Source organism: Mobula birostris, unplaced genomic scaffold (genome assembly GCF_030028105.1).
Source record: "Mobula birostris isolate sMobBir1 unplaced genomic scaffold, sMobBir1.hap1 scaffold_651, whole genome shotgun sequence".
Taxonomy (NCBI): Eukaryota; Metazoa; Chordata; class Chondrichthyes; order Myliobatiformes; family Myliobatidae; genus Mobula; species Mobula birostris.
The window spans coordinates 122081-138898 of NW_027278370.1; the positions used below are offsets into that span (position 1 = coordinate 122081).

Here is a 16818-nt window from a genome sequence, read left to right on the forward strand (position 1 = left end):
CAGACTGGGAGACTGCTTTGCTGAACACCTATGCTCTGTCCGCCAGTGAAAGCAGGATCTCCCAGTGGCCACACATTTTAATTCCACATCCCATTCCCATTCTGACATGTCTATCCACGGCCTCCTCTACTGTAAAGATGAAGCCACACTCAGGTTGGAGGAACAACACCTTATATTCCGTCTGGGTAGCCTCCAACCTGATGGCATGAACATCGACTTCTCTAACTTCCGCTAATGCCCCACCTCCCCCTCGTACGCCATCCGTTATTTATTTTTATACACACATTCTTTCTCTCACTCTCCTTTTTCTCCCTCTGTCCCTCCGACTATACCCCTTGCCATCCTCTGATTTTCTCCCCCGCCCTGTCTTTCTCCCTGGGCCTCCTGTCCCATGATCCTCTCATATCCCCTTTGCCAATCACCTGTCCAGCTCTTGGCTCCATCCCTCCCTCTCCTGTCTTCTCCTATCATTTTGGATCTTCCCCTCCCCCTCCAACTTTCAAATCTCTTACTAACTCTTCTTTCAGTTAGTCCTGACGAAGGGTCTCGGCCTGAAACGTTGACTGTACCTCTCCAACATGGGTTCCAAGTACCCCGAAACCTCATCCTTAATAATGGACTCCAACATTTTCCCAGCCACTGAGGTTAGGTCCGATTGGGAGTGGACCATAAGAATGAATCGGAAGACTGTTGGGTCCAATTAGAAGTGCGGATGGTGGGATGAATTGGAAGGGGTGTGGAAAAGGGAAGTAATGGAAGGGATGTGGTCCATTTGGGTGTGCATATGGTGGCGGTGAATGGGAAAGGTGGGTTCCATTGGAAGTGGGGACGGTGGGACGGTAGGGGTGGGGTCCGATTGGGAGTATTGATGATGACAGAGAATGGGAAAGTGTGGGATCACATTGGGAGCGCAGATGGGAGTGAATGAGAAGAGGCAGGAACCCATTGGGATTGTGGACAGTGGGAGCAAGTGGGAAGTGGTGGTGTCCCATTGGGAGTATGTACAGTGGGAGGGAATGGGACGGGGAGGTTTCCTTTGGGAGTTCAGATGCTGGGAGTGATAGAAGCAGTGGGGTTCACTTGTGAGTGTGGACAGCGGGTGTGAATGGGAGGAGGTGGGGCCCCATTGGGTATGTGGACAGTGGCAGTGAATGGGAAAAGAGTGGGATCTCTTTGAGTGTGGACCATGAGAGTGAATGGGAAAGGTGTTGGGTCCGATTGAGAGTGTATACGATGGGAGTGAATGGAAAGTGCTGGGGTCCCATTGGGAATGTGGATGGTGGGAGTGAATGGGAGGGGGTGGTGTCCCATTGGCAGTGTGGACAAATGGTGTGAATTGGAAGTGGTGGGGTCCCATTGGGAATGTGGATGGTGGGAGTGAATGGGAGGGGGCGTGTCCCATTGGGAGTGTGGATGAATGGTGTGAATTGGAAGTGGTGGGGTCACATTGGGAATGTGAATGAATGGTGTGAATTGGAAGTGGTGGAGTCTTATTGCGAGTGCAGATGGTGGGAGTGAATGGGAAGGGTTGGATCCCATTGGGAATGTAGACAGTGGGAGTGAATGGGAAGGACTGGGGTCCCATTGGGAGTGTAGACATTGAGAGTGAATGGGAAGAGGTTGGTCTCATTGGGATTGCGAATGGTAGGCGGGAATGGGAAGGGGATGACTCCCATTGGGTGTGTGGACGTTGGGAGTGAATGAGAAGTGGTGTGGTCCCATTGAGTGTGTGGACCGTGGGAGTGCATTCGAGGGGGTGGGGTCCCATCTGTAATGTGGACTGCAGTAGTGAATGAGAAAAGGCAGTGTCCAATTGCATGTCAGGACAGTGGGAGTGAATGGGAAGGCCAGGGTCCCATTGGGAGTGCAGATGTTGGGTTTGAATGGGCAGGGGTGGGGTTCCATTGGGAGTGTGGACAGTGGGAATGAATGAGAAGGGGTGGGTCCCATTGGGAGTGTGGACAGTGGGAATGAATGGGAAGTGGTGGGGTCCCATTGAGAGTGTAGTTGTTGGGTTTGAATGGGCAGGGGTGGGGTCCCATTGGGAGTGTGGACAGTGGGAATGAATGGGAAGTGGTGGGGTCCCATTGGGAGTGCATTTGTTGGGTTTGAATGGGCAGGGGTGGGGTTCCATTGGGAGTGTGGACAGTGGAAATGAATGGGAAGGGGTGGGTCCCATTGGGAGTATGGACAGTGGGAATGAATGGGAAGTGGCGGGGTCCCATTGGGAGTGCAGTTGTTGGGTTTGAATGGGCAGGGGTGGGGTCCCATTGGGAGTGTGGACAGTGGGAATGAATGGAAATGGCGAGGTCCCATTGGGAATGTGGACATTGGGAGTGACTGGGAAGGTGTGGAGACAGTGGGAGTGATCGAGGGGACTGGGTCCTACTGTGAGTGTCTACATTGGGGGTGATGGAAGGGGTGGTGTCCCACTGGGAGTGTCATGGTGAAAGTGAATGGGAAGTGTTGAATCCCATTCGGAGTCTGGATGGTGGGAGTTGATGGGTAGGTATGGGGTCCCCTTGGGTGTATGGATGATGGAAGTGAATGTATAAGGGTGGGTTTGGATTAAATGGGAAGGGTTAGGGGGTGTGGGCAGTGGGAGTGAATGGATAGGCTAGGGTCCCATTGGGAGTGTGGATGGTGGGAGTGAAGGGGAAGGGGCAAGGTCCAGTTGGAACAGTCGGAATGAATGGGAATGGGTGGGGTCCTATTAGGGGTTTGTACTGTGGGAGTGAATGGGAAGCAGTGGGGCCCCATTTGGAATGTGAAAATTGGGAGTTAATGGGAAAGGGTTGATGTGAATGGGAAGCAATGAGAGTGGATAGGAAGGGGTCAGAGTGGATGGAAAGGGGTGGGGGGGGGAAATAGAATATAAAAGCAAGGGGATAATGCTGAGCCATTATAAGACACTAGTCAGGCAGCACTTAGTGTACTGTCAACAGTTTTGGGTCCCATATCTCAGAAAGAATGTGTTGTCATTGGAGAGAGTCCAGAGGAGGTTCACAAGGATGGTTCTGGGAATGAAGGGGTTAACATATGAGGATCATTTGGCAGCTTTGGGCCTGTACTGACTGGAATTGAGAAGAATGTGGGGATCTCATTGAAACCTACCGAATGTTGAAAGGACTAGATAGGGTGGATGTGGAGAGGATGGTTCCTATGGTGGGAGTATCCAGAAAGCACAGCCTCAAAACTGAGGGGCGACCCATTAGAATAGAGGTAAGGAGGAATTTTTTTAGCCAGAGAGTAGTGAATCTGTAGAATACTCTGCCACAGACTGCTTCGGAGGCCAAGTCTGTGGGTATATTTAAAGTGGAATTTGATAATTTCCTGATCGGTCAGGGCATCAAAGGATATGGTGAGAAAGCAGGTTTATGGGGTTGCATTGGATCCGGGATCAGCCATGATGGAATAGTGGAGCAGACTTGATGGGCTGAATGGCCTAATTCTTATGGTCTTATGGTCATCTGAACATGGGGGTGGTTGGGAAGGACCAGTGTGGGGTGGAGTGGTGGCCTCTAATGGGAGGTGGAGTTCCTCTGTTGACAGAAATCTTCCATCGCTCACCAGAGATCTGAAGTTGGACAACGTGCTCCTCGACTCTGATGGACACATCAAGATTGCGGACTTCGGAATGTGCAAGGAAAACATTTTTGATGGGGACACCACCAGGACCTTCTGTGGTACCCCCGACTACATTGCTCCAGAGGTGTGTTGTTCGTGTGTGTGTGTGTGTGTGTGTGTGTGTGTGTGTGTGTGTGTGTGTGTATGTATGTGTGTGTGAGAGAGAGACAGAGACAGACAGACACAGTACAGGGGACCTTGATCAGCTGGGCAAGTGGGCCAGGTAATGACAAATGGTTTAATTTGGATCAGTGCGAGGAGTTGTGTTTTGGGAAAACCATCTAGGGTCCTTACACAGTGAATGGCAGGACACTGGGGAGTGTTGTAGAACAGAGTGACCCAGGGATACAAGGACAATATTCCCTGAAAGTGGAGTCACAGGTAGACAGGGACCCTGGGGAGTGTTGTAGAACAGAGTGACCCAGGGGTACAGGGACAATACTCCCTGAAAGTGGAGTCACAGGTAGACAGGGACCCTGGGGAGTGTTGTAGAATGGAGGGACCCAGGGGTACGGGGTCATGGTTCCCTGAAAGTGGAGTCACAGGTAGACAGGGACCCTGGGGACTGTTGTAGAACAGAGTGACCCAGGGGTACAGGGACAATACTCCCTGAAAGTGGAGTCACAGGTAGACAGGGACCCTGGGGAGTGTTGTAGAATGGAGGGACCCAGGGGTACGGGGTCATGGTTCCCTGAAAGTGGAGTCACAGGTAGACAGGGACCCTGGGGAGTGTTGTAGAACAGTGTGACCCTGGCGTACAGGGTCATGGTTCCCTGAAAGTGGAGTCACAGGTAGACAGGGACCCTGGGGACTGTTGTAGAACAGAGGGACCCTGGGGTACGGGGACATGGTTCCCCGAAAGTGGAGTCACAGGTAGACAGGGACCCTGGGGTGTGTTGTAGAACAGAGGGACCCTGGGGTACAGGGACATGGTTCCCTGAAAGTGGAGTCACGGGTAGACAGGGCAGTGAAGAAGACGTTTGCCACGCTGGCCTTCATCAGTCAGGGCACTGAGTACAGGAGTTGGGACGTTGTAGTTGTACAAGACGTTGGTGAGGCCGCACTTGGAGTATTGTGTTCAGCTCTGGTCACCCTGCTGTAGGAAAGATGCCATTGAGCTGGAGAGAGGGCAGAGGAGATTTACGAGGATGTTTCCGGGGCTCAGGGACTGAGTTACGGAGAGAGGTCGGACAGGTTGGGACTTTATTCCTCGGAGTGTTGGAGACTGAGGGGTGACCTTACAGAGGTGTATAAAACCCCCAGGGACACAGATAGGGTGAATGTCCACAGTCTTTTTTCCCCAGGGTTGGGCAATCAAGAACCGGATGGCATGGGTTTAAGGTGAGAGGGGTGGGAGATTTAATAGGGATCCAAGGGGCAACCTTTTCACCCAAGGGTGGTCTGTCACTGGAGCACGAAAATGGTTAAAGCATGTGCATTAACATCGAAGTTGAGTTTATTTATTGTTTGATGCACAAGTCCATTCAACATTCAAGATTGTTTAATGCACCGGGCCATGAGGAAACGATATGATTTGGTGAAATAACCTACCAAATCATATAACCATATAACATATAACCATATAACAATTAAAGTAAAGGCATCCATTAGTCTTGCGAGACCATGGATCTGCGCCTGGAAAGTCTTCACTCTCCAGGGTGCAGGCCTGGGCTAGGTTGTATGGAAGACCGGCAGTTGCCCAGGCTGCAAGTCTCCCCTCTCCACGACACCGATGTTGTCCAAGGGGAGGGCATTAGGACCCATACAGCTTGGCACCAGTGTCGTCGCAGAGCAATGTGTGATTAAGTGCCTTGCTCAAGGACACAACACGCTGCCTCAGCTGGGGCTCAAACTCACAACCTTCAGGTCGCTAGTCGAATGCCTTAACCACTTGGCCACGCGCCCAAATAACAATTACAGCACGGAAAATCATACCAAATAACACATAAAACCTAAAATAACACTAACATATAGTAAAAGCAGGAATGAAATGATAAATACACAGCCTATATAAAGTAGAAATAATGTATGTACAGTGTAGTTTCACTTAACAGAATCGGGAAGATTAAGCCAAAACCAATTTGTGGGAAAAAAGTCACGCATGTGCACATCATGTATGTGCACACAGGTGCCCACACAAGGCTTCATGGTCATGGTAGTCTTTCTCAGGGTAAACACAAGTGTCCCATATTTGACTGCTGCTTTTGTCCCTTATTTGGGAGTGAGGAAGTTGGCAACCTTAACTGTAAAAGACATGTTGAGGTGAGTTTAACCCTACCTGAACACCCCGCCTCCCCCGGTCCGCCGGTCTGCAAGAATATTGTCAATATTAAAACGGTCTGCAATGCAAAAAAGATTGGGGACCCCTGGTTTAATGTCATTTCCAGCACACAAGTGTAAAGGAGGATAAAATAATTGTTACTCTGGATCTGATGCAATAAATACATAAGATAGCTTATACACAAAGCTTGATTGTATGTCCATAAAGTGATGCTAGGCACAGGAGTGTCTGTACATAAGGTGACTGACTGGAAATGATAAAGTAGTGGTGGTTGGGGGTGTGGAGGGGTGGGTTACTGGGTGGAGGTGTTGATCAGCCTCACTGCTTGGGGAAAGTGACTGTTTTTGGCTCTGGTGTTCCTGGCGTGGATGCTACATATTCTCCTTCCTGATGGGAGGGGGACCAGCAGGGTGGGTGGGATCCTTCATGATGTTACTGGCCCTCTTCCGGCACCTTTCTGTGTATATGTCCGTGATGGCGGGTGGGCTGCCACTGGTGATGTGTTAGGCAGTTATGACTACCAGTGGAAAGCCTTCCAGTCCACTCCTATGCAGTTTCCATGCAATGCAGCTTGTTGGTCTGCTCAAACACGAGGAAATCTGCAGACGCTGGCATTTCAAGCAACACACATCAAAGTTGCTGGTGAGCGCAGCAGGCCAGGCAGCATCTCTAGGAAGAGGTACAGTTGACGTTTCGGGCCGAGACCCTTCATCAGGACTAACTGAAGGAAGAAATAGTAAGAGATTTGAAAGTGGGAGGGGGAGGGGGAGATCCGAAATGATAGGAGAAGACAGGAAGGGGAAGGATGGAGCCAAGAGCTGGACAGGTGATTGGCAAAAGGGATATGAGAGGATCATGGGACAGGAGGCCCAGGGAGAAAGAAAGGTGGCGGGGGTGTGGAGGGGGGAACGCAGAGGATGGGCAAGGAGATGCGAGAAGATGGCGTGGCCCGGATGGTGATGATCTTTGACGGTGACCTTGCCTTCCTGAGGCAGCACCTGGTGTAGGTACTCCCGATGGTGGGGAGGGATGTACTGGGCTGAGTGAGTGCATGACACTCTGCAGCTTCTTGCCTTCCTGACCGTACCAGACCATGACGGAACGTACCTGACCATACCAGACCGTACCAGACCCTACCAGACCGTGACTAAATCAGCCAAGATACTTTGAAGAGGACATCTGTAGAAGCCACTGGGCAAACATGAGCCGCTGGATCAGCCTGGAGTGGGTCCTTTTATCTGGTGTGCAGTTAAACTCTTTTCATCCTGCTTCCCTTCACTGAAACACTGTCATAGGAAAGCAGACTCCATCGTCAGAGATCTCCACCACCCCGGCCAGGCTCTCCTCTCACTGCTGCCATCAGGGTAGAAGGTACAGGAGCCTCAGGACTCGCACCACCAGGTTCAAGAACAGTTACCACCCCTCAACCATCAGGCTCTTATAAAAGAGGATAACTGTACTCACCTGCCCATCCATTGATATGTTCCTACAACCAATGATCTCACTTTAAGAACTCTATCTTGTTATCTCACGTTCTCATTATTTATTGCAACTTATTTATATTTGCATTTGTAGTCTTCTGCACTCTGCTTGATCTTTCATTGATCCCGCTATGGTTACTATTCTATAGATTTGGAGGAAAATGAAAGTCAGGGTTCCATATTGAGATATACATGACCTTTGACAATAAAATATATTTTGATCCTGTTGGGGTGGGATCCTTCTTTACATTGGTGTGGAGTGAAGTCAGACCCCAGACCAGATACATGTTGTCTTGTCTGCTATAGATTATATCCTACCAACCCTACGGCAAGTCTGTCGATTGGTGGTCTTACGGGGTCTTGCTATACGAGATGCTCGCAGGACAGGTGAGTGGTTCACAGACGCTACGTCATTCGATCCCTCCTCATCCTCTACCATAGTGTTCCCTCCTCACTTCCTCCCACAACACTCCCTCTTCACCCCCTGCCATAGTGCTCCCTCCTCACACCCCTCCCTCAGTGTTCCCTCCTCACCCCCTCCCACAGTGCTCCTTCCTCACACCCCTCCCTCAGTGTTCCCTCCTCTCCTCCCACAGTGTTCCCTCCTCACCCCCTCCCACAACACTCCCTCCTCACCCTCTCCCACAGAGCTCCCTCCTCACCCTCTCCCGCAACACTCCCTCCTCACCCCCTCCCTCAGTGTTCCCTCCTCACCCCCTCCCTCAGTGCTCCCTCCTCATCCCCTCCCACAGTGCTCCTTCCTCACACCCCTCCCTCAGTGTTCCCTCCTCACCCCCTCCCTCAGTGCTCCTTCCTCACACCCCTCCCTCAGTGTTCCCTCCTCACCTCCTCCCACAATGTTCCCTCCTCCCACCCCTCCCTCACTGTTCCCTCCTCCCACCCCTCCCTCACTGTTCCCTCCTCACCCCCTCCCTCACTGTTCCCTCCTCATCCCCTCCCACAGCGATCCCTCCTCACCCCCTCCCACAGTGATCCCTCCTCACCCCCTCCCACAGTTCTCACCCCCTCCCACAGTGATCCCTCCTCACCCCCTCCCACAGCATTCCCTCCTCACCCCCTCCCACAGCATTCCCTCCTCACCGCCTCCCACAGTTCCCTCCTCACCCTCTCCCACAGCGATCCCTCCTTGCTCCTCCCACAGTTCCCTCCTCACCCCCTCCCACAGTGATCCCTCCTCACCCCCTCCCACAGTGATCCCTCCTCACCCCCTCCCACAGCAATCCCTCCTCACCCCCTCCCACAGCGATCCCTCCTCACCCCCTCCCACAGTGATCCCTCCTCACCCCCTCCCACAGTGATCACTCCTCACCCCCTCCCACAGCGATCCCTCCTCACCCCCTCCCACAGTTCCCTCCTCACCACCTCGCACAGTGTTCCCTCCTCACATCCCTCCCTCAGTGTTCCCTCCTCACCCCCTCCCACAGCATTCCCTCCTCACCCCCTCCCACAGTTCCCTCCTCACCCTCTCCCACAGCGATCCCTCCTCACCCCTCCCACAGTTCCCTCCTCACCCCTCCCACAGTTCCCTCCTCACCCCCTCCCACAGTGATCCCTCCTCACCTCCTCCCACAGTGATCACTCCTCACCCCCTCCCACAGCAATCCCTCCTCACCCCCTCCCACAGTGATCCCTCCTCACCCCCTCCCACAGTGATCACTCCTCACCCCCTCCCACAGCGATCCCTCCTCACCCCCTCCCACAGTTCCCTCCTCACCACCTCGCACAGTGTTCCCTCCTCACATCCCTCCCCCAGTGTTCCCTCCTCACCCCCTCCCACAGTCATCTCTCCTCACCCCCTCCCACAGTCATCTCTCCTCATCCCCTCCCACAGTCATCCCTCCTCACCCTCTCCCACAGTCATCCCTCCTCACCTCCTCCCACAGTGATCACTCCTCACCCCCTCCCACAGCAATCCCTCCTCACCCCCTCCCACAGCGATCCCTCCTCACCCCCTCCCACAGTGATCACTCCTCACCCCCTCCCACAGCGATCCCTCCTCACCCCCTCCCACAGTTCCCTCCTCACCACCTCGCACAGTGTTCCCTCCTCACATCCCTCCCCCAGTGTTCCCTCCTCACCCCCTCCCACAGTGCTCCCCTTCTCACACCCCTCCCACAATGTTCCCTCCTCACACCCCTCCCCCACTGTTCCCTCCTCACCCCCTCCCACAGCATTCCCTCCTCACCTCCTCCCACAGCATTCCCTCCTCACACCACTCCCTCACTGTTCCTCCTCACCCCTCCCACAGTCATCCCTCCTCACCCCCTCCCACAATGATCCCTCCTCACCCCCTCCCACAGTTCCTCCTCACCCTCTCCTACAGTGCTCCCTCCTCACCCCCTCCCACAGCAATCCTCCTCACCCCTCCCCACAGCGATCCCTCCTCACCCCCTCCCACAGTGATCACTCCTCACCCCCTCCCACAGCGATCCCTCCTCACCCCCTCCCACGGTTCCCTCCTCACCACCTCCCACAGTTCCCTCCTCACCACCTCGCACAGTGTTCCCTCCTCACATCCCTCCTCAGTGTTCCCTCCTCACCCCCTCCCACAGTTCCCTCCTCACCCTCTCCCACAGCGATCCCTCCTCACCCCTCCCACAGTTCCCTCCTCACCCCCTCCCACAGTGATCCCTCCTCACCTCCTCCCACAGTGATCACTCCTCACCCCCTCCCACAGCAATCCCTCCTCAACCCCTCCCACAGCGATCCCTCCTCACCCCCTCCCACAGCGATCCCTCCTCACCCCCTCCCACAGTGATCACTCCTCACCCCCTCCCACAGCGATCCCTCCTCACCCCCTCCCACAGTTCCCTCCTCACCACCTCGCACAGTGTTCCCTCCTCACATCCCTCCCCCAGTGTTCCCTCCTCACCCCCTCCCACAGTCATCTCTCCTCACCCCTCCCACAGTCATCTCTCCTCATCCCCCTCCCACAGTCATCCCTCCTCACCCTCTCCCACAGTCATCTCTCCTCACCCCCCCACACCATTCCCTCCTCATCCCTCCCACAATGTTCCCTCCTCACCCCCTCCCACAGTGCTCCCTTCTCACACCCCTCCCACAGTGCTCCCTTCTCACACCCCTCCCACAATGTTCCCTCCTCACACCCCTCCCCCACTGTTCCCTCCTCACCCCCTCCCACAGCATTCCCTCCTCACCTCCTCCCACAGCATTCCCTCCTCACCCCTCCCACAGTCATCCCTCCTCACCCCCTCCCACAATGATCCCTCCTCACCCCCTCCCACAGTTCCCTCCTCACCCCTCTCCTACAGTGCTCCCTCCTCACCCCCCTCCCACAGTCATCCCTCCTCACCCCCTCACACAGCGTTCCCTCCTCATCCCCTCACACAGCGTTCCCTCCTCATCCCCTCCCACAGCACTTCCTCCTCAACCCCTCCACAGCGCTTCCTCCTCACCCCCTCCCACAGCGTTCCCTCCTCAGCCCTTCCCACTGTGATCCCTCCTCACCCCTCCCACAGCGTTAGAAAACCATGGAAAATCATAGGAAAACTACAGCACAGAAGCAGGCCTTTTGGCCCTTCTTGGCTGTGCCGAACCATTTTCTGCCTAGTCCCACTGACCTGCACACGGACCATATCCTCCATACACCTCCCATCCATGTATCTGTCCAATTTATTCTTAAGTGTTAAAAAAGAACCCGCATTTACCACCTCGTCTGGCAGCTCATACCATATTCCCACCACTCTCTGTGTGAAGAAGCCCCTCCTAATGTTCCCTTTAAACTTTTCCCCCCTCACCCTTAACCCATGTCCTCTGGTTTTTTTTCTCCCCTTGCCTCAGTGGAAAAAGCCTGCTTGCATTCACTCTATCTATACCCACCATAATTTTATATACCTCTATCAAATCTCCCCTCATTCTTCTACGTTCCAGGGAATAAAGTCCTAACATATTCAACCTTTCTCTGTAACGGAGTTTCTCAAGTCCCAGCAACATCCCTGTAAACCTTCTCTGCACTCTTTCAACCTTATTTATATCCTTCCTGTAATTGGTGACCAAAACTGCACACGATACTCCAGATTCGCCTCACCAATGCCTTATACAACCTCATCATAACATTCCAGCTCTTATACTCAATACTTTGATTAATAAAGGCCAATGTACCAAAAGCTCTCTTTACGACCCTATCTACCTGTGACGCCACTTTTAGGGAATTTTGTATCTGTATTCCCAGATTCCTCTGTTCTGCTGCACTCCTCAGTGCCCTACCGTTTACCTTGTATGTTCTACCTTGGTTTGTCCTTCCAAAGTGCAATACCTCACACTTGTCTGTATTAAACTCCATCTGCCATTTTTCAGCCCATTTTTCCAACTGGTCCAAATCCCTCTGCAAGCTTTGAAAACCTTCCTCACTGTCCACTACACCTCCAATCTTTGTATCATCAGCAAATTTGCTGATCCAATTTACCACATTATCATCCAGATCATTGATATAGATGACAAATAACAATGGACCCAGCACTGATCCCTGTGGCATACCACTGGTTACAGGCCTCCACTCAGAGAAGCAATCCTCCACTACCACTCTCTGGCTTCTTCCATTGAGCCAATGTCTAATCCAATTTACTACCTCTCCATGTATACCTAGCGAATGAATTTTCCTAGCTAACCTCCCATGTGGGACCTTGTCAAAGGCCTTACTGAAGGCCATGTAGACAACATCAACTGCCTTCCCTTCATCCACTTTCCTGGTAACCTCCTCGGAAAACTCCAGCAGATTGGTCAAACATGACCTATCACGCACAAAGCCATGTTGACTCTCCCTAATAAGTCCCTGTCTATCCAAATGCTTGTAGATTCTGTCTCTTAGTACTCCCTCCAATAACTTACCTACTACCGACGTCAAACTCACCGGCCTATGATTTCCCAGATTACTTTTCAATCTTTTTTAAACAATGGAACAACATGAGCCATTCTCCAATCCTCCGGCACCTCTCCTGTAGACACCAAAATTTTAAGTACATCTGCCAGGGCCCCTGCAATTTCAACACTAGTCTCCTTCAAGGTCCGAGGGAACACCCTGTCAGGTCCTGGGGATTTATCCACTTTAATTTGCCTCAAGATAGCAAGCACCTCCTCCTTTTCAATCTGTACAGTTTCCATGATCTCACTACTTGGTTTCCCTTAATTCCATAGACTTCATGTCAGTTTCCTTAATAAATACAGACGCAAAAAACCCATTTAAGATCCCCCCCATTTCTTTTGGTTCCGCGCATAGCCGACCACCCCCGATCTTCAAGAGGACCAATTTTATCCCTTACGATCCTTTTACTCTTAATATACCTGTAAAAGCTCTTTGGATTATCCTTCACTTTGACTGCCAAGGCAACCTCATGTCTTCTTTTAGCCCTCCTGATTTCCTTCTTAAGTATTTTCTTGCACTTTTTATACTGTTCAAGCACCTTATTTACTCCCTGTTTCCTATACATGTCATACAACTCTCTCTTCTTCTTTATCAGAATTGCAATATCCCTTGAGAACCAAGGTTCCTTATTCCTATTCACTTTGCCTTTAAGCCTGACAGGAACATACAAGCTCTACTCTCAAAATTTCTCCTTTGAAGGCCTCCCACTTACCAATCACATCCTTGCCAGAGAACAACCTGTCCCAATCCACACTTTTTAGATCCTTTCTCATTTCTTCAAATTTGGCCTTCTTCCAGTTTAGAACCTCAACCCTAGGACCAGATCTATCTTTATCCATGATCAAGTTGAAACTAATGGTGTTATGATCACTGGAACCAAAGTGTTCCCCTACACAGACTTGCATCACCGTCCTAACTCGTTTCCTAATAGGAAATCTAATATTGCACCCCCTCTAGTTCCCTCCTCATCCCCTCCCACAGCGTTCCCTCCTCACCCCCTCCCACAGCATTCCCTCCTCATCCCCTCCCACAGCATCCCTCCCTGCAGTGGAGCTGTGTTTGTGTGTCATATGGTATTTTGTTTTGTTCAGGGTGGGGTCTGTACGGTGTTTTGCTTTGTTCAGCGTGGGGTAGAGGGTGACTGAGAAGCTACTAATGGACCCCCTCCCCCATCTCTCCCCACAGCCTCCATTTGATGGGGAGGACGAGGACGAGTTATTCCAGTCTGTGCTGGACCGCACCGTGACGTACCCCAGGACTCTCTCCCGAGAGGCCGTGTCTATCTGCAAGGGGGTAAGTAACCCTCCCTTTGCCCCACCCCCTCCCCTCCTGCAGCTCCTCCACACCGTGTCATGCCCCAGGGGTCTCTCCCGAGAGGCCGTGTCTATCTGCAAGAGGGTAAGTAACCCTCCCTCCTCCCTCCCTCCCCTCCCGTAGCTCCTCCACACCTTGTCGTACCCCAGGGGTCTCTCCCGAGAGGCTGTGTCTGTCTGCAAGTGGGAAGTAGCCCGTCACCTCACCACACACTCCCTCTTCTTCCACCCCCTCAGACCCTCGGCTCGCGCACGGGTGGTAGTTCGTCGGGTGGGAGGCGGAATGAGTTGGATACAGAGACACCACTGGGAGATTCAGAGGCGGGGGAGTGAATTACGTGTGTGGGGGTGGAAGGGGAAGGAGTTTTGATTCTCCTGGAAAGGGAGGGAAAGACACAGGTCACTGCCCTATTGTTGGCACTTTTACCCCAATCCTTTCTCCATCTAATCTTTCACTCATCCCTTCACTTCTCTCTCACTCCACTCCTCCACCTACTTCCCTCACATCTCTCCCCTCCCCTTTCCCTCTCTCTCACTCTGCCCCCTCTCCCTCTACCCCAATTTTCTTTCCTTCCTCCACTGCCCCTACCCCTTCCAATACCTCCCTTCTCCATTCCCGTCCCTCCATCTCCCCTCTCTCCCCTCCACCTCACTCCTTTTCCCCCTCCTCACTGTTTCCCCTCTTCCCCGTCCCTCCTCCTGTCTCTCATCCCCTTCCCTTCCCCTCTCCCCCCATCTCTTCCCCTTCCCCCTCCCTCTCTCCCTCATCCCACTCTCTTCCCATATCACCTATTCCACTCTCTCCTCCGTCTCCCCCCTCTCTTCTTGCTCCACCTTCCTCTCTGTGCTCTCTACCTCTCCCTCCTCTCTTCCCTCCCTCTCCCCTCTCTCATTCCTCTTCCCCTTCCCTATCACCCTCACTCCCCCTCCCATCTCTCTGCCCCCTCTCTCCCCTTACTCTCGCCTTTCTTCCCCGCCACTCCCTTACCCTTTCCCCTATTTATCTCTCTCCCCCACACTCCCTCTCTCTCCCCCACCACTCTCCTCTCTTCCCCCCATTCTCTCTTTCATTCTTTTTTCTCTCTCCCACCACTCTCTCCTCTTTCTCTCCCCATCACTCCCCCCTGCCCCTCACTTTCTCTTCTCTCTCACTCTTTCTCCCCCCATTCTCCCACCCTTCCTCTTCCCTCTCCTCCCCCCTCTCCATCCCTCTCTCCCCCCCATCCCTCTCTCCCCCTCCCAATCTGCTCTCTCTCCCCCCTCCCTCCCCGTCCTTCCCTCTGCTCTTCCTCCCCCCCCCCTCCATTTCCCTCTCTTCCCTCTCTCCTCCTCTGTCCCAGCTGATGACGCGGAACCCTGCCCGTCGGCTGGGCTGCGGAATTGACGGGCAGCGGGACCTCCGCGAACATCTGTTCTTTCGGTGGATCGACTGGGAGCGGCTGCGGAACTTGGAGGTGCAGCCGCCGTTTAAACCCCGGCCGGTGAGTGAGGGACTGGGGGGGCGGGGAGGGGAGGGGGGAGGGAGGCTGATGGTAATGGATAGAGAGGGGGAAGGGACAGAGAGAGGGAGGGGAGAGGGAGGAGGGAGTGAGGAAAGAGATGGAGGAAGGAGGGATGGAGGAAAGAGAGGGGGAAGAAAGGGGGAGAGAGGGAGGAAAGATCAAAGAAGGTGGGAGAGAGGAGAAAGAGAGGAGGGAGGGAGAATGAAGGAATGAGGGATGGAGGGAGGATAGAGCAAATGAGATGGGAAGGGGGAGGAGGTAGGTGAGGGAGGGAAGGGGAGGGACAGAGGGAGGAGTGAGAGATGGAGGGGAGGGCAGGGGTACAGAGGGAGGAGAGAGGGAGAGAGTGTATCTTCTGTGTGTGGGCAGCAGGGGTGGGGTGATACATGATTTGGGGGATGAGATATAATTATTTCTGTCTCTCTCCCCTCCCCGCCCCACCCCTCCCCCATCTACCACACGCCTGTTTAACTACCTACCTGTACACCCTGCCCGCCACCTCCCCTTCTCTTGCCCCCTCTCCCTCTCATCCCCTTCACCTCCTCCCTCCCCTCCCCTTCCCTCTCCCCCTCCCCTTCCCTCCCACCCATCCCCACTCTCCCTCCCCTTACCCCACCACCTCTCTCCTCGTTTATCCCCTTCCCCACAGTCCGGGAGGAACGGCGAGAACTTTGACAAGTTCTTCACTCGAGGGGCTCCCACCCTGACGCCACCCGACCAGCTCGTGCTCCTCAGCCTTGACCAGGATGAGTTCAGCGGCTTCTCATTCATCAACCCGGTCTTCCCGACCCCACCCCTGCGCGGACCCCTGCCCCAGGGGATGTGAGGGTCTGTGGCTCTCTCCTCCGCCCAGGGACCTCCCTCCCCTCCTCCCTGAAGTCCCCACCCCAGCTGAAGGAAGAAGGGAGCCTCCCCTGCTCCTCTGTCCATCTCCCCCCCCCCTTACAGTGTGCACCCCCTACGCTCCCCCTTCTGCCTGCGCTGGTCTCTGAGAACACATTCAGATTTGAATTTCTTTATCATTGAAATGTATTGTTTGCTTTAATGACCAATGTGCCCACAGGCGCTGCCAGTATAGCTTGCCCGCGATGCTCGACAGGACACCATACGCAGCAAGCGTCAAAACGACAGCCCGCACATCCACAGGCAGGCCTCGGGCACTTATCTTTGAGCCCCCACCCCCACCCACCCACCCGCCCCAGGCTCGCTAATGATGGGACCCCGAACTCCAGGCATCAAATATCTCTGTAATAAAGTTTATCTGTGGTTACCGTTGTCTGGTTCATGGGGTGAGAAGGAAAATGGAGGGGGGAGGGGTGAACAGTGGAGGAATGGATGGAGTCAGAGGTGGAAGGGGGAAAGATGTACAGCTGTGTTCAAGGGAGGTGGGAGAGTAAACAGGAGGGAAGGAGGGAGGGGAATGGAGTGTGAGGGGCTTTCAGGATGGAGGAGGGAGTCAATCAGCTCCATCACAGACACAGCCTTCCTTCTGATCTTCAAAAGGCAGCCGCCTGCATCATCAGAGTCTGGAAGCACTGGTCCATGCCTCTGTCCAGCTCCATAGTTAGGTGCTCTGGGGCTTAGATGGTTTAAAAGGGACGGGGGGTGGTGGTAAAGAAGTTGGGGCGGCGTTGCTAGTCAGGGACCGTACACAGCTCCTGCAGAAAGGGAGAACGTCTCAGACGATTGTCTACTCTGAGTCAGTGTGGGT

The 16818-nt window shown here is 53.6% G+C and overlaps 1 protein-coding gene across 1 annotated transcript in view; it reads left to right on the forward strand.

The window, feature by feature from the left end:
- The window catches only part of LOC140193635 (protein kinase C alpha type-like), a 138445-nt gene extending 122007 nt beyond the window's left edge, over positions 1-16438 (forward strand). The window contains exons 19-23 of the mRNA XM_072250795.1: positions 3574-3712; positions 7696-7776; positions 13478-13585; positions 14946-15086; positions 15757-16438. Coding sequence (XP_072106896.1) covers positions 3574-3712; positions 7696-7776; positions 13478-13585; positions 14946-15086; positions 15757-15933 — 646 coding nt within the window. The 3' untranslated portion in view covers positions 15934-16438. The remainder of the gene's footprint in view (positions 1-3573; positions 3713-7695; positions 7777-13477; positions 13586-14945; positions 15087-15756) is intronic.
- Positions 16439-16818: the final 380 nt, after the last annotated feature.